General features: G+C 42.3%; 1 protein-coding gene across 1 annotated transcript in view; it reads left to right on the top strand.

Moving 5' to 3' along the window:
* Positions 1-18169: 18169 nt before the first annotated feature.
* Positions 18170-18465, top strand: part of fah (fumarylacetoacetate hydrolase (fumarylacetoacetase)) — a 57981-nt gene continuing 57685 nt past the window's right edge. The window contains exon 1 of the mRNA XM_043677625.2: positions 18170-18319. Coding sequence (XP_043533560.2) covers positions 18239-18319 — 81 coding nt within the window. The 5' untranslated portion in view covers positions 18170-18238. The remainder of the gene's footprint in view (positions 18320-18465) is intronic.

Below are 18465 nucleotides of genomic sequence, written 5' to 3'. Positions count from 1 at the left end.
GTAGTACAGAATTTTAAATATTGCTGCAAAGAGAGACATATTGTCAAAGCTTTTTATTTCACACATCAGGACAAACATATGAATGTCAGTAAGTTTTGAGAAGATTTGTAGCTCAGATTGAGGTTCTGAATGTAGTTTTGCTCACTGAGCTGGAAGGTTCATTTTCAGACATTTCATCACCATACTAGTAACATCTTCAGTGAGCCTCCAGACAAAGCACTGCTGTTGATTCCTGCTTTCTGTGTTTGGGTTTCTTCTGGTTGGTGATGTGATTTTCTATGGTGAAGTCATTTCCTATGACATCACCAGAGAAAATCACATCACCAACCCAAAGAAACCCAAACACAAATAGAAAGCAAGAATCATTAGCAGTGCTTCGTCTGGAAGCTCACTGAAGATGTTACCTAGTATGGTGACGAAACATCCGAAAATGAACCTTGCGGCTCAGCAAGCAAACCTATATCCATATGAATGTCAACTTGTATTCCAGGCAAAAAGGATGTTGCTTTATTTGGCAAGTCATTCCTGGCCATGACTGTAGGTGTCCCAGACTCATGGGTAATTCAAAGCAAGGCTTGGGAATATTCCCTTTCTCTGCAGAGAAATGGTCCCAATGCATAATGTATGTTACTTATAGCAGTCCTCAGGGAGCCATGTTGCACAGGGGAAAAGAAAAGGAATACATGTTCAAGCCTTGCCCATTTTAAATTATCTAGGGGCTTGGAGACCCTATCATTGCTTTCTCAGCCAATCAGAGTCAATTTGTCAGTCAATCAACATATGTTTCTCCTGCTGTCTGAATTGTTTTGACAATTTGACATTCTTGCAATTGTCCTGATGAGACAAATGTCTGAACAGCATGTCTTTTCTCAGCAATATATGCATATGGGACTTTGGTCGAAATATTCCTTTCATACACCCTGCCATCATCCATTTTCATGATGACGTTTCTAATTATTTTTGTATGTGAGTAAATTCACTAGTTACTAAACCCTACAGATTGTATCCAGTATAGAAACCATTATATGTAGTTTTTGACTTGTGTAACTAAGCTTTGCAAATGTGGACCAGTTCATAATGCTACTAAACCAACAATGAAGTGTATTTCATGTGGATACATATTCAAAGAGGATTGTATTTTAAAGTGTTCATGTTAGTTACTCTGAAACAATATTCTTTGCCAATTTTTTTGGTTTGGTGCTTATAGGGGGATTTGGTTTAAGCACTAGGGTTTAACTCCCTAATTCTTTATAATGCATTTTATGGCTTGTTGATTTAAACAATTATGGTCAAAAATAGAGCCTTATGATGTTCTTCCTGGAAATCTTGACATTGAGCACTTGGCTATGTCACACTTGTTTCGAGGGGACTGAATAAAAATATGAACTAAACATGTGCAATGTTGGAAAGAAGTAATGATGGTGGGAGTTTTTATTTCAGGTGATAATGTTGATTTGAAGTAGCAACAAAGTAAAACAACTTAAATAGCAAGTTGAAAGCAGCAGGCGTCTTTTCTTTATTTCCCACTGACACAGTCCTGTAAGTGATCAGTAATGTTTAAGCATGATTCTGTAGTCAGCAATGGCTGGCTGTCTGTCTTATGACTCTGGAGGTTTAGATACAGTGACCTAGTCAAGTATATAACAGCCAAGCCCATTCTTGTTTGCTGCATCTATGTATATTTTGCAGCTGGAATAATGAGCAGGAACCTCAACCCACTCTTTCGTTCCTCCCTAAATTGAATACTTATTCTGATTCTAGCATCTCCAGAAATAATGTTGAATGACTTAGGAGCATTTAGCAATTCAGCCTATGCCATCCTGAAGTAAAATCTTTAGAACAATATTAAGAAAAAACAGGTGTATTGTATCATAACCTGTGGAACAACACGATAGCAACAAGGTTTTGTTTTGCCATTTTCTGAGCAGTAGTATCAAATTATTAGGTTATTCTAACATTTTACTTCAGTATAGGGAATAAAGTCTCAGATCAGTAAATCACCACTGTGATTTGTAATCTCTAGCCATGTGGTCACAAATCCAGCTCTGAAGACCAGAAGAGCATTTTGTCTGCCTGTCTATTTAAAAGCACTCTGCATTCAGGTTCTCAAAACTTCCTTAAAATCGGTTCTGTTTTGTTTTAGCATTCCGATCTGACAGGTCCCCCTTATCCAAGCACATCATGTTTGATGTGAAAACTGAAGCACTATGTCAAACTCTTGCTAAGGTCATTGACATGAACCTGATTTTAACATGTTTCCAAAGCAACAGCATTACCCACCATTAAACAATTTCTCAAATTATATGTTTTTTATTTGATTTATTTTCTGGCATACCAATCGGTGCTTCCACAAATAACAATAAGTACATTTCATGGGAATTCACTTGGATATCATTTGATCTGAATATCAAGTCTTGAAAGGATTTTCATTGTCTAAGCAGCCATCTTTCGAATGTATCTGATTACTCTGCAGTCAGTTTCAACTTGAAGGCAAGCATGAGTGTGATTATGTATTTTGTAAAATTTCACTTTCCGAAAATGTGATTTCTGTATTATATTTTTATATAACTGTAGATAGCCAAGGTTAATGTATTTTAGAAATTACTATTAAGGTCACAGTCTTCCTACTGAACTTCAAATTGCAGTCCAGAGCCCAGCTGCTTACAGAGTACTGTACAGAAGCTAGGTTTTAGCAGCTTATCAAAGTATTGCTCATTTCAAAAGGCATTAGGTATCTGCCAAATTTGGAGTTGACATTTCAATTGAGGAATTGTTCCCATTCCTGGCAAAATATAAAATTTATTGACCTGTTTCCCTCTAAACAGCTCTGCTATTATTTTTTCTTTAAGCCAATTTAAGAGTATAAAAATAAGTTGAACATCCAATTAGGATTGGTTGAGATTGACTGTTGACATGCTGTTTGCAAGAAGTAGCTAATAGTTGATATCAATGGATCATTGAGAAGAATCAATTAAGTTGGACATTGCCTTGAGGAGAGTTGGTGAATGATTCTCAATTTCCAATAATCGATACTCTGAAAGCTACTGAAACAAACAAGGAATTTGGGCTTTGCAAGCATTCTTTTTGCATAAGACAAATATTGTATTAGTTTTTTGTGTATTTTTGCTTCTGTATAATACTTGTAAATAAACTTTTGATTTTAGTTTTAGTCTTATATTTGGTCTGGTATGGTGGCTTTACTGGCATTGAAATAGACAGTAAGAATTCCAACTAACCTCAGTCAGGACTTGCAAGTAATTGTCAGTTTTGTCGTATGTCACTTCTACCATAAACATGCAAATTTTGCTGAAAAGACTTGTGGAATTTGCTATTTTCCTGTAAGGAAATTTAAACTGCTTTTTTTTTTGATAGCATGTAAATGTACCTATTTTAATGGCAGAGTACATCTTACCTCTGACCTACCAAATGTATACTCTTCCAGCATTATTTTGTTTAGATATTATGTTTACAAACAGATTTAATTTCTGTTTGTGGCATCTTGTGCAGAAATTGGCTACTGCAGTGCCTACTGTGTTACAGTGGCTGCATTTCAAATGTATTTGCTTGTAAAAAGTGCTTTAGGATATCCTTTTGAAGGATGCTAATTAAATACAGATCTTTTTTTCACTGTTTAGTTTCTCAACTGTCTTTACACCATTTGTCAGCTTATGCCTCCAAAGTAAAGCTTTTGTAATACTTTTGCTGCCATTCTCCAGCATTAATAAGTGTTTGGATCCCCTATTACTTTTTGTATTCAGCACTTGTATAGCACTAGGTAATTCTACAGATTGGTTGCTTTTATGATAAGCATAGATGCAACGTGCAGGACCTGACTTGGAAGAACTGATGACTGTCAGGAAAGAAATGTAAACTTGAAATCGGGTAAATCTCTACCCATCTTTTAATCTGCTGTAAGTCCTGTTACCATGTCACACACAACATTCCTATAAAGTATCCTGGGCTATTTTATGTTTAAGATACTGCATGAATTCATGAAAAGTAGTAATGTAATGTTACTGAAGTAGTCATGTAAAAGCCAGATCAAATGCTCTAGAGGTAGGAATTCAAATTGCACTGTATTAGCTGGAGGAATTTAAATGAAGAATGATTATGAAAACCTGGGTTGTTTAAATTTTAAAAAGTTTATTAATCCAGGCTGGCCCAGCTATACTGTATAATACATGATGTAAATGTGCATTATCCAGACATGATTTTTATTAAAAATGTATGAATAAAATTCAAATTGGTAATGTAAAATTTTGTGATTTGCTTTAACTTAAAAGTGAACAAGATAGAGTTGACCATCAGCTTTTAAGGTAGGTCCATATAAATGATCATTCTGCCATGTGTATACAATATATTTGTGATATTAACTTATTAGCCATTTATGAAAGTGCTAATAAATTAAGTCTGGGAAGTTTACAATAGTATTTACGACACAGTCTATTTCAGTGTTTACACCTCACTTAAATCTTCCCTTGCAATAATCCCTCCCATTAAATTCTTATCTAGCTTGTTCTGAATGTTGCTACTATTCATTTCAACCATGCCTTGTGTTAGGTGGTTCCACATTCTCACTGTCTGCAGTAGTAGTAGAGGACAACAGGAAACTAATGAGCACTTGTGTGTGGAATCTCTGGAGTGCAATAAGCATTCCAAGATGTGATAATAACTAGTAACTGATGGCTGCATGATATATTGCACCTACGATTGTCATACGTTGTTAAACCTATAAAAACTACCATACACTGGTGCCCGTGAGAATTGTCACCTTGAACAAGGGCAGCATCGGCATAGGAACATCATTTAGCAGTAAATAAGTATTACGCGGTCAGTTAATAACTATAGTGGCTATAGCAGCCAAACCAGTTCCTGCACAAAGTTAAAAATCGCACAACACCAGGTTATAATCCAACCGGTTTAATTGGAAGCACACTAGCTTTCGGAGCGATGCTCCTTCGTCAGGTGATTGAGATATTTAGAATTCAGAGATCAAATAGATCAATAATAAGCTTACTGCAACAACAGGTCCAGGCAGCGGGCTGTGGAGAGGGTCGTTAGGGCCGACTGCCTGCCCCTCTTCCGCGGTTACGTTAGAGCCCGGGTGTCCTTGGAGAAGGAGCACGCGGTGTCGACCAACACCCTGGAGTTGTTCAGGGAGAGGTGGGTGCCGCAGGGAGTGGAGTACATAATTTCTCCCTCCAACTCTATTTTGATTTAGTCCCTACCCTCCCCCTCACTGTTTTGATCACACAGCACTGCCCTTTGATGTGAAGGGCAGTGTTTGTCACTGGCCACCCGGGTGTTTTCCTATCTTCCTGGTGGTGGAATTTGAATAAAGATTTGTGCACCTTGTGTCTTTCACTGTGTCTCACACCTGCACACACACACACCATGGGTGCTGGGGAAAAAAAATAAGCACTACCGCACTTAGGTGGTAGTGTGGGGGTTAAAGGAAAAAAAAAATGAACAGGAGATTTCACACAGCATTGCCCTTTTTTGTGAAGGGCACTGCTTGTCACTGGCCACTCGGGTAAAAAAAGAGAAAAAAAATAGAAAGCAGGGAACAAGAGTTACCTATAGTTAGACTAACAAAAGACAGGAAGTAGTGTTCCACAGGGATTGATAGCAAGATTGTTGTTGGTTTCCATTGTGGCGATCACTATCCATATTCAAAGTTCCTCATTTGACATTTATACCTAAGACTTCCATGGACTAAAAAATGCTTTTAACAAGGGCACTGCTTTGTTAAAATGGCTGCTGTAATCATCTGATAAGCCCATGTAACCCACGTAGAATTCCTATACGTGGAAACAGGCCATTTGGCCCAACAAGTACACGCCAACCATCCAAAGAGAATCCCACCCAGACCTGTTCCCCTAAGAGAAAGTGAGGACTGCAAGTGCTGGAAATCAGAGTTGAGAGTGTGGTGCTGGAAAAGTACAGCAGGTCAGGCAGCATCTGAGGGACAGGAGAATCACCGTTTCGGGCATACACCCTTCATCAAGAATGAGCTTTTACTACCATTGCACCCCCTTTGTCGGTGGGTTTGATGGTGAGGTTGGGGTGGGAGTGGAGGGCTGCATGTTGTGAGGGCAGGAGGTTGGACTGGGTGAGGAGGGTTGACAGGTTGAAGCGGTTGATGTCACGGTGGCAATTAGAAATGAAGAGATCGAGGGTGGGTAGCAAGCCTGGATGGGGTGTGTTGGAGGCAGGCAACGGGGTCCTTAGTGGGTGGGTGTTTTGATTGAAAAAGTGGGCCCAGAGGTGGAGGCTGCGGAAGAAATGTTCAAGGTTGTGACGTGTGCCCAACTCATTAATCCATGAGCATAGTGGGATGAAATTGAGGCCTTCGCTGAGGACTAAACATTCATCTTCAGTGAGAGGAAGATCTGGGAGATTAGTAAAGACACGGCAGGGTGGGGAGGTAGGACCTTCAATGGGGCTGGAGCTAGGTGTGGGGGTGGAGATAGTCACTTAAGTGGGCAAGATTATAAGGTCAGGAGTGATATCACTAGTGCAAGTGATACTCACCATGTGGGTGGATGTGAGGCCTATAACAGTGTCCGTGGGGGCGGAAGTTACATCACGTGATGGCAGTGACGTTGCGGACTGGTTCCCAATGATTAACGTCACTGGTGGTGGAAGTGATGTAGGCGATGGAGCCATCCGGGTCCTGGTGAGGGATATCTTTGGGGGTGGAAGTAACTGCGGCGGCAACTTGGGGGTGATTAATGGAGGTTTAAGATTAGATTACATTACATTACAGTGTGGAAAGAGGCCCTTCGGCCCAACAAGTCCACACCGACCCGCCGAAGCGCAACACACCCATACCCCTACATTTACCCCTTACCTAACACTACGGGCAATTTAGCATAGCCAATTCACCTAACCTGCACATCTTTAGACTGTGGGAGGAAACCAGAGCACCCGGAGGAAACCCACGCAGACACGGGGAGAACATGTAAACTCCACACAGTCAGTCGCCTGAGGCCGGAGTTGAACCCGGGTCTCTGGCACTGTGAGGCAGCAGTGCTAACCACTGTGCCACCGTGCCGCCCAAAATGAAGTGGCGTGGAAGTGACGTGCAGTGTAGGATCAAGTCTGTGCTGGAGACAGTGAATCTAACAGCGGTGGTGGATCCTGTGGTGGTCACGGAGGCAGTTATCTTCCCAGCAATCGCAGAGGTGGTTGTCTGGACAGCAATCGCGGAGGTGGTGTGGTTGGCAGTGGCTATGGTCTGTGGGGTGGTGGGGTGGAAGTGATGTCATCATTCGCTGCGGCGATTGTGGAAGGAGTGGCCGCGTGGCTAATGGCATCTGATCAGTTCCAGAAGCCAGGAGAAGGCTCTGAAATGGTCAAAGAAATCCATGTATCGAGGTAAGTATGTGAAAGTTTGTTCTTTTATGTCTGATATGGTGGGGCAGAACTGTTTGTTGAGCGTATAAAATCCTCTGAGGATGTAGAACAGCAGAGGTCTGTTGCAGGTCTCGTGGAGAGTGGCCCTGAGCTGAGGCAAGGCTGACTGCAGGTAGAGTAGGTGACAATGCATGGTTGCTAGTGTGGAGTGGAGGATCCAGAAAGAGAATCGTTGTTGAAGGCTTAAATTCCTTATAAAGAGTTTATGCCTGAAATGTCGATTCTCCTGCTCCTCAGATGCTGCTTGACCAGCTGTGCTTTTCCAGACCTATTCCCTTACCCTATTACTCTACATTTACTTCAGACTACGCATCTCTGAACACTATGGGCAATTTGGCATGGCAAATTTACCTAATCTGCAGATCTTCGGTTTGTGGGAGGAAACCCACTCAGATACAGGGAGAATGTGCAAGCTCCACACAGACAGTCACCCAAGGCTGGAATCAAACCTGGGTCCCTGGCATTGTGAGGCAGCAGTGCTAACCACTGAGCCACCATGCCACCCTCTATATCAGGGGTGGGCAATTAATTTTTTCAAGGGGCCACATGAGAAAACTGAGTTGTGTTGGAGGACAGAACCAACAATAAGTTGAACATAATTCTGTTCAGTATTCATTTTCTCCCATTGTAAAAAATGCTAAATTATATCATTTTGCACTGAAACTTATAATCAAAAGAATAAGGATATTCTGTTACAATAAAGATATGAAATTGTGGAGTAGGTCAAATATAGAAGAAATAAACAGTAAAAACAATAATTTCAGTATTTCATTTTATTTTTAACATGTTAATCTCACAAACCAATAATGAAAAGTTGTTTCATTATTGTTCAGTATTACAAACATCAAACAAATCTATACAAAAAGCAATAAGTGCTTTTGATGTTTTTCAGTTCATTTCTGCTTGAATGTCTAAGTGGATATGTGAAGGACAGCTGAGAGGTGATCATCAGTGATAGAGGATCTGTATTTGGATTTGTTGAACTTCATCACTGAGAACGTCTGTTCGCCTATATAGGTAGATCCAAAGAGGACTAGAATCTTCTGAGCATGCCTCCTCATGTGTGGAAAGTTCTCTTCTTTGAGGGAAGAGTAAAAATCAAGCAGTGAGACTGACCTAAGTACTCTGCCAGAAGTGTGTTAGACTGCAGGTCAATGAGTTCAAGCTGAACATCACTAGGTGCATTCTCCACATTGCATGTAAATGGGGGAAAAAATCATGTGCATTTCATTCTCAACCTTTTTAAAGTCTTGAAATTGCCTTGAAAATTCACCATGCAGTGCTTCTAACATAGATGAGTACCTGTGGAGGTGATCAACTGAAGGTGCGGCTTCCTTCAGTGTTGGCAAGTGGGTGAGAATGTACATTTGGCTTGAGAGAAGCTGCAAATTTCTCATAAAAGCCCTCACCAAGTTGTACATTTCATGCACAAAAAGGCCCTTTCACTGCAGTTTCACATTTAGTTCATTCATAAGTGCAGTCACATCAACAGCAACACCAAGGTCTGCAATCCAGTCTGCATCTGAAAGCTGTGGAATGCCATTCCCCCTCTTCACACAGAAATCTTGAATCTCTTCTCTCAGGTCCCATACAGTTTTCAGCATTTTGCCCAGGATGAGCCACCTGACACCTGTGTTGAGTCACATACGTCGCAGCTCTCATCCAAAGCCAAGGAATAAAAGTCAAAGTTGATCACTCTGTGCTGCAGCTGAAGCTCCAGATTTCTTGCGATGTCCCCAATCCTTCTCGTTACAGTACGTCGGGAGAGGGGGATGTTCTCAAATGCTTCCTTTTTCTCCAGGCATATTAGTTCTGCAGAGTCCAACAAGCACTCCTTAATAAACTCTCCAGCAGAAAACGGTTTACTGTTTCTGGCGATTTTGTGGGATATGACGTAACTTGTCTTGGCGTGAGCTGACATTTTGAGGGCAGCCAGCAAGCATCACTTTTAATTGTTCACGCACGCACATATACGTGCACATATACGTGCATGTGCATCCATACATAAATAAAAAAAGCAACCTTTTCAAAACAAAAGCAACACAGTTATATTGCATGCATGGTGTAAATACTTTTTCATTTATGTTCTAATTTAAGATTGACCTCATGCGGGCCGGACAGGAACGACCAAAGGGCCGGATATGGCCTGCGGGCCGTAAAATGCCCAGCTCTGCTCTATTCATAGAATATAAAAAGACAGCTACAGTAGAAATGCCATTATAATCAAGAGGCACTGAAACTCTAAAGTGTCAAGAAATTTGCATTTCTTGTTCTACTCACACTTGCATGATTACTGCACCCGTTAAGAGATGAAAGGTGTCTACAACTACAGCCTGGAATGAAATAGTGACAGACACTAGAATCCACAAAGGGATGGTATGTCAACAACAGCCTTAAAGCAAAGAGTTCAGGTCCGCGTGATATTGAGGGCCACAGGGAATGTACTGTGAACAATGGTCTGTTTAAAGGTGAGAAGTGGAGGCAAAGTGAAGGTCTTGACAAGGTGCTCATACTCATCGATAATGTGTTGCAGGCTGCAGAGAACACTGCATAGTGTCTCTGATCCCGGGAAGTACTGGACAATGAAGCGTACCCTATTGGTTGCATCCCGTTTCTGTCTCCTGAGGATTCATTAGGGTTTCTTGCTGTGGCACATCAGAACTGGTGATTGGTGAGTTGAGCATCATAAGAAAGTGAGGGCTGCAGATGCTGGAGATCAGAGCTGAAAATGTGTTGCTGGAAAAGCGCAGCAGGTCAGGCAGCATCCAAGGAACAGGAGAATCGACGTTTCGGGCATAAGCCCTTCTCCAGGCTCTCCTGAAGAAGGGCTTATGCCCGAAACGTCGATTCTCCTGTTCCTTGGATCCTGCCTGACCTGCTGCGCTTTTCCAGCAACACATTTTCAGCTCAGAGTTGAGCATCATACACCAGCATTCCCCACAATGATGGCATCGCTGCAACAGATTCAGTCCTCAATACCAATAACTGCCGAGCACCGTGCTACAACTCATCTGCTTCATTCTCGACCACAAAGTTTTCACCTTTGACAACCAGTTCTTCATCCAGACACATGTAACAGCAATGGGGACCAGATTTGCAGCCCAATATGCCAAACATTTTCATACACAGGTTTCGAGCAAGACTTCTTTGCTGCACAGGACCTCTAACCAGCACAATACACCAGATATATTGACGGCATTTTCTTCCTCTGAACCCATGGCAAAGAATCACTAAAACAACTATACTGTGATATATCAACAAGTTTTATCCCACCACCAGACTTATCATGGACTACTCTTCAGTATCTGTCTCATTCTTGGACACTGACATCTCCATCAAGGATGGGCACCTCAGTACCTTACTCTACCGCAAACCCATGGATAACCTCATGATGCTACACTTCTCTAACTTCCACTTAAAACATAATAAACACAGGATACACAGGATCTATTCAGATGAGGAAGAACGCGATGGACACCTGAAAGTGCTCAAGGATGCCCTCATAAGAACAAGGTATCATGCTCAACTCATTGATCGCCACTTTCAATGTGCCACAGCTAGAAACCGTAATGACCTACTCAGGAGACAGAGACGGGATGCAACCATAGGATAACGTTTGTTGCCCAGTACTTCCCAGGAGCAGAGAAACTGGACCATGTTCTTTGCAGTCTGCAACACATTATCGATGAGGTTGAGCACCTCGACAAGACCTTCCCTACACCTCCACTCCTCACCTTTTAAACAACCACCAAACCTTAAACAGACCATTGTTTGCAGCAAACTGCCTAGCTTTCAGGACAACATCAACCACAATACTGTACAACCCTGTCATGGCAACCACTGCAAGATGTGTCAGAGTATTGACATGGATACCACCATTACACGTGTAGACAACACCCAACATGTATGCAGCAGGTACTCATGTGGCTCAGCCAACGTTGTCTATCTCATACACTGCAAGCAAGGATGCCCCTAGGCATGCTACATTGGTGAGACAAAGCAGACACTATGACAATGGATGAATGGATATGACACACACACACACATCTATAGGATGAATTTGCTTTTGCAGAATTTTATTTCCAGAGAATATGTAACATGAAATGTAAATTTTGGCTGTGAAATAGATACCTGAGTTGATTGTTGTTTTGACAACAATTCAAATTTGACCAATCAGTTTAAATTATGCCCCAGATACTAAAACCCAATCAAGATTGAACTTATTGTTTTGCCAACATTGAACCAATGAAACAAACTGATGTTGGGGATGTAAAAAAGGCAAGCATTTTGAAAGTCAAATGAAGCAACTGCCATTGAGAGACAGAGACCCAAGACATTGAAACACTCTCTATGAAAGGTACCTATTCATATGAATCATCTTCACAGTAAGAAGAAAGAAGATGCCCCAGGGAGATCTTCAGCCAAAAGAAGAAAGACACTGAAGACAACAGCCGTTGTATGGTTTTGAAATTAAGTTGATGTAATTTTAATAAGTATTTTATTGAAACAGAATATTGTTATTGAGTTGGAGGCAAGTAATAAACAGTTAAGAGATGGGGGGGCTTAGAGTTATGAATAATTGTTTTATGTTCACTTTTTTGAGTTAAAGAATATATTGATATTATTTTCTTTAAATAATGAAATTTGGGAGTTCTCTGTCACTCATATTTTAACAGATTAGGAGGCGACGTGAGCTTTTTAGTTTAATTAACAGAGGGGCTCACCACCACGTGTAACTACATCATTTCAGTTGCATGACACTAATCTTTTGCTATAAGTTCTGTGTCTTATAATCCTGCTGTTTTGCTACCTGATGAAGGAGTAGTGGTCCAAAAGCTAATGCTTCCAAATAAACCTGTTGGACTATAATCTGGTGTTATGTGACTTTTAACTTAAAGCAAAGAGAGAAAGCAGCATGCCCTGATAACCGTGAACTTTGCAACATCTCTTGCAGGACTTGTTGCTCTTGCAAGTAGTTGGACCATTCCATTTCACCTGCTCCTCACAGAGAAGTTTGCTAAAGCAAACACATTTGACCACAAGTCCATCAGGCCGTGATGAGCAAGTAATGTTTTCAGGACCCTGCAGGAAAAGGAGAGGATGGATCCTGTCATCCCTAAGCAGACTGTCAAAGCTTTTTGACAGAAAGCCTCAGTGCCCGAAATTTGCAACAAGCACCTAGATGTAACTTGACTGGTGGCGAGAAGGGTACCCCGTCTGCTCCTTCAGGCTTGCTGAGATTCTGTGCAACATCACATGCTGCCCTCAACAGCTGCGAGGTGCAAGTGACTGTCATGCATCTATTTCTGGAATGTACCTTTCAAAGAAGTCTTGGAGAGAGTTGCAATGCTTTTTGTCAAGATTCACCCTGAGCAGTTTTGTGACACAGGACTCTATGTTCTTTAGTCTGTTCCCTGGGGCACACATCAAGATAAACATCAACTGCGCCTGAAGCACCATCAACTCGGTGAAAGATGCTCTTTCATCTTTGGACAAAGCTTGTTTGTCCTCCAGTGTAAAGAATTGCTCTCAACCAAATGTTGTAGACTGGCACATTTCAAGGTCGAGGACTATGTGTGAAGAGACACATTGAAGCTTTGAGCAACTGCTGCCAAGGCACAGTGGGAAAAACCACCACCTAAAGTCTTTCTGCCAAAGTACAATAGGGGTCCATTCAGTTGTCAGACCCCCCTCTTTGCCTCACAATGCAAATATTTTCTTCCTGCATGAATTAAAAATGTCCTTGTTATTGCAACTGCACGATAGCTCTGTAGGATATAAAATTACAATCTATTGTTTGTGTTTCTATTCCTCAATAGAAAGATTCTACAGAACAGAATAAGAAACTTTTTGTAGTAGTTATAACTCTTTTATGAACGATGCATATTTTTGCAATAATAACAAATCTCTTGCTCTCTAGTTCTCAAGCTCAAAACCTAGCTGATGAAAAGTAAGTTGGAACAACAACAACCATTCACTGAGAGCTCCAGGACACTGCAACTTTGCCAGTACAGAGGAAACAAGGAGCTTTTTATATCAGGCTGAATGACGTGAAACCCACGGAGAGTCTCCGAGTTTTTCCTATCATCTATCACGGAGGTCTTAGATAACAGTGAGTGGGAGAATCTGGACAAACCTCTCTCTCTGGAAGAGCTAGAGTTTGCTTCTGGCCAGTAGCATGTGTGAATCTATCTACAAACAGGAGGAGCACTGGGAGAATGTAAAGAATTGGCAACCAATCTCACTGCTGAATGTTGAACACAAACGTTTGTCTGAGGCTATCACTCACAGGTCAAGTCTGCTCTGGGGTCTCCCATCCTGACCAGATGTATGTGTAAACCATGGGGTACTGTGTGCAGTTTTGGCTCCTCACCAAGGAGGATGTGCTGGCTATGGAGGAAATGGAACATAGGTTTACCACACTGAATCCTGGGATAGCAGGACTGACCAATGAAGAGAGATTGGATCGGGTAGGACAGTATTTACTGAAGTTTTGAAGAATGAGGGAGATCACAATAAATGTGGAGTTGAGGACAATGCAGAATGATGATGCAGGTTACAGTGGGACATAGATAAGCTGCAGAGCTGGGCTGAGAGGTGGCAAATGGAGTTTAATACTGAAAAGTATGAGGTAGTTCACTTTGGAAGGAGCAACAGGAATAAAGAGTACTAGGTTAATAGTAAGATTCTTGGTAGTATAGATGAGCAGAGAGATATTGGTGTCCATGTACATAGATTCCTGAAAGTTGCCACCCAGGTTGATAGGATTGTTAAGAAGGCGTACGGTGTGTTAGCTTTTATTGGTAAAGAGTTTGAGTTTCGAAGCCACAAGGTCATGCTGCAGCTGTACTAAACTCTGGTTCGGCCACACTTGGAGCATTGCGTACAGTTCTGGTCACCGCATTATAGGAAGGGCGTGGAAGCTTTGAAAAGGGTTTAGAGGAGGTTTACTAGGATGTTGCCTGGTATGGAGGGGAGGTCTTTTGAGGAAAGGCTGAGGGGCTTGAGGCTGTTTTCGTTAGAGAGAAGAAGGTTGAGAGGTGACTTAATTGAGACATAAGATAATCAGAGGAATAGATAGGGTGGACAGTGAGAGTCTTTTTCCTCAGATGGTGATAGCTAGCACAAGGGAACATAACTTTAAGTTGCAGGATGATAGATATCGGACAGAGGTCAGAGGAAGTTTCTTTACTCAGAGATTAGTAAGGGCGTGGAACGCATTGCCTGCAACAGTAGTAGACATGCCAGCTTTAAGGGCACTTAAATGGTCATTGGACCAGGAGAAAGCCTTTAGCAGGATATTGCATACCTACATGAAGGATGTGCTCTCTAAAATGGGCTTTGGGCAGGAAATCTACAATTACATCCGACTATTCTACACTGCCATCAGTCAGGCAGTCTCAATCGGTGGGAATGAGAAAGCTTCCCGATCAGATCCGGAGTCAGGCAGGGCTACTCACTTTCTCCTGCCTTGTTTGTGTGTTGTATAAAGTCTTTTGCTGAGACTATCAGGAAGGATGCGAGCCTGAGAGGGTAAGGCTTGCAGCTCAAAGCCTCCTTCTACACGGATGATATAGCTGTTTTCTGCTGGGACCCACTGTCTGTGCTCTGACTCATGAGCATGTGCAACCAGTTTGAACTGGCCTCTGGAGTCAAGGTAAATTGAGGCAAGAGCGAGGCCATGTTCTTTGAGAACTGGGCTGACTGATCCTTTCTTCCTTTCGCCATCAGGTCATGTTGCCTGAATGTGCTTCATTTCGGGTTCAGAAGGGTTGGGTCCATGTGCTATAACTTAGCAGGAGCATATCACTGAGGTAATGCAGGAACTGGCTGTGTGGGAGTGCTGCACCATCTCCACGGCAGATGTAAACCTGGTCACCACGTTTTAGTATATGTAGCCTGGCTCTGGCCCATTTCCCTGTGCTACAGAGGTCACCCAAACCAGCTTCTACTTCACCTGACGTCAAAACTGGATCGTTCCCACAGGGAAGCTATACACAAATCTCTGGATAGAGGCAGGAAGAATGTAACCAATGTTATCCTCAACCTGACTGTCACTCTGATGTGCGTAGACCCTCAGTACACAAACACCAAGTGTCACTATGTGATCAGGTTCTACCTGTCTCCAGTGTTATAAACCATGTGCCTGGTCACATTGCTGCAAATGCTCTAAGCAGTTGGACTGTACTGTACGGTACCAAATGTGATACTGTTACTTTATTTTCTGTAATGACCAACTTGAACTGTTTATAGTATATTTGTAGATAATTTGCGAATAAAGTTTTTTGTCAAACTAAAAGATCAGAGATCACTCAAGGTAGGTTGGACTTTGGTCTTTGCAATCCTGCATCTTCTTATTTTTCTCAGGTTTAATAAGTAATAAAATGCTGCTTTCTTTCACTTCTGCAAATCTTACAACTGCCTGACTTTCATTTTTCATCTGATCAACTGAGTTTAATTGAAGTGTGATAACTACATGTGGAAAGGATATAACAGTATTTGTTGCTGTTGACCGTGGCGGTAAAACGAGGAGAGTAAATCACCCCACCTCACCTGGAAATATCACGATTTAGCTCAACAATTTGGTAAAAGTATCAAAAATGATTTATAAAATGCTCATATCAGATGATGTTGTTGTACCTGCCACACAGTGTGTTTTAACGCATATCTAGCAAAGAAACGGTGAGTCGGCTCTTAATAGTAATAAATAATAATATTTGTGAGAAGATTTGTAGCTCGGGTGCTCGTTGTTGTGGTTCTGTTCGCCGAGCTGGGAATTTGTGTTGCAGACGTTTCGTCCCCTGTCTAGGTGACATCCTCAGTGTTTGGTAGCCTCCTGTGAAGCGCTTCTGTGATGTTTCCTCTGGCATTTATAGTGGTTTGAATTTGCCGCTTCTGGTTGTCAGTTCCAGCTGTCCGTTGCAGTGGTCGGTATATTGGGTCCAGGTCGATGTGCTTATTGATTGAATCTGTGGATGAGTGCCATGCCTCTAGGAATTCCCTGGCTGTTCTCTGTTTGGCTTGTCCTATAATAGTAGTGTTGTCTCAGTCGAATTCATGTTGCTTGTCATCTGCATGTATGGCTACTAAGGATAGCTGGTCGTGTCGTTTCGTGGCTAGTTGGTGTTCACGGATGCGGATCCGCATCCATGAACACCAACTAGCCACGAAACGACACGACCAGCTATCCTTAGTAGCCACACACGTAGATCAACATGAATTCGACTGGGACAACACTACTATTATAGGACAAGCCAAACAGAGAACAGCCAGGGAATTCCTAGAGGCATGGCACTCATCCACAGATTCAATCAATAAGCACATCGACCTGGACCCAATATACCGACCACTGCAACGGACAGCTGGAACTGACAACCAGAAGCGGCAAATTCAAACCACTATAAATGCCAGAGGAAACATCACAGAAGCGCTTCACAGGAGGCTACCAAACACTGAGGATGTCACCTAGACAGGGGACGAAACGTCTGCAACACAAATTCCCAGCTCGGCGAACAGAACCACAACAATAATATTTATTTATTTAACAGAATTAATACTATAATAACAAAATACACTGCAATATAACAATTTACCTTACAAATCTAATCAACTATCTTGTGCTTCAAATTAACTCTGGATGATCATATACCATCACAGTAGATCTTGATCCACGTGGTGATGATCATCTGGTCTTCTTCTCCCAGTGGTCCTGGGGTGTCTTCTCTTCACGGTGGTTGGTCTTGAGTTAACATTCCTGAGGGTGGTGTTTTGGTGACTCTTGTACTTAGAAGTCTTCGTGCCCTTTTGGGAGGATCTTCGATTGAGTTAAAATCACACAACATCAGGTTACAGTCCAACAGGTTTATTTGGAAGTACAAGCTTTTGGAGTGCTGCTGCTTCGTTAGGTAGCTAGTGGGGAAGGTTCATAGGACACAGAATGTACAGTAAAAGATCAAAGTGTCATTCAACTGAGGTGACGTATTCAACAAACCAAGATTACTGTTGAAGTGGGAGATGGCACGGGGCAAGGTGACACTAGGCACACGGACATACAAGATGGCCGCTGAGCCATCAATTGGCCACTTGACACATAAGATGGCCGCCAGACCACAATATGGAGAGAGACAGCAGAGCAAATACAGACACTGCCTGAGGCCACCAGAATGCCAGCACAATGCATTCACAACCTAGTTGTTTAGTTTAAGACGGATGGGGGAGAGAATACGCACAAGTAACGTACACTGCCCGCCTAAGTGCCTGGGTCCAGCCAACACTTTAAGAAAGGGCTCAATCTGGTGAAAGTATGATGTTTCTATTTGAAGGGTGATAAACTAGGGGCCACAGACAATCACTAATGAACCCAATAGGGAAGTTGGGAGAAACCTGTTTACCCAGGGAGTGGAGAGAATGTGCAACTCGCCACCGCTGAAGCTGGGTAGAAGGAGGGACTCAGGGTGCAGGAGAGAATATGTTAACAGTCTCGAGAGGGTGAGGCATGAACTGTTTGGGCCGAGTGGCCTGTTTCCGTGATGTAATATTTAGAAAACTGCATGGCGCATGGAACTAATGGAAAGTAAATTCAATCCGGAAGTGTGATTGTGCCGATATTATAGAAATACAGAATGGATTGAATAGCAGAATTTCGTGTTAAAAATACTGCGGAGTGTTCTGGTGTCTGGTTGGACTTTGTATCTTGTCAATTGACCAGCTCCATCTGGGCGGTGAATCTCTATCTGACTCTGGTATTGGTTCAGCTGTGTGCTAAACATGGGCAAGGAGGCGCCCTCCCAGTCATCCTGTCAGCCTGTCTACTCGAAACATGTCCTTCCTGAAAGTGGGAGCACATTCCGATTTTCCGATCCAGAACCTCCCGTTCGGTGTGTTTTCCACTCCGGATAACGTAAGTTACTTCACGCAAAGGGGCGGGGGAAGGGGATGAGTTTTGGAAGGAGCGGTATCAGTTTCAGTTTGAAGTGGATACGTGGCCTAGAAACTCAAAGTGACAGGGAACCTCAGCAGCTACTGTCTCGGATTCCAAACATCAAC

This window comes from Chiloscyllium plagiosum, unplaced genomic scaffold, assembly GCF_037043375.1.
Source record: "Chiloscyllium plagiosum isolate Xiang-an unplaced genomic scaffold, Cpla_swu_hap1 HiC_scaffold_39, whole genome shotgun sequence".
Taxonomy (NCBI): domain Eukaryota; kingdom Metazoa; phylum Chordata; class Chondrichthyes; order Orectolobiformes; family Hemiscylliidae; genus Chiloscyllium; species Chiloscyllium plagiosum.
This window is presented reverse-complemented; position numbering and strand designations above follow the sequence as displayed.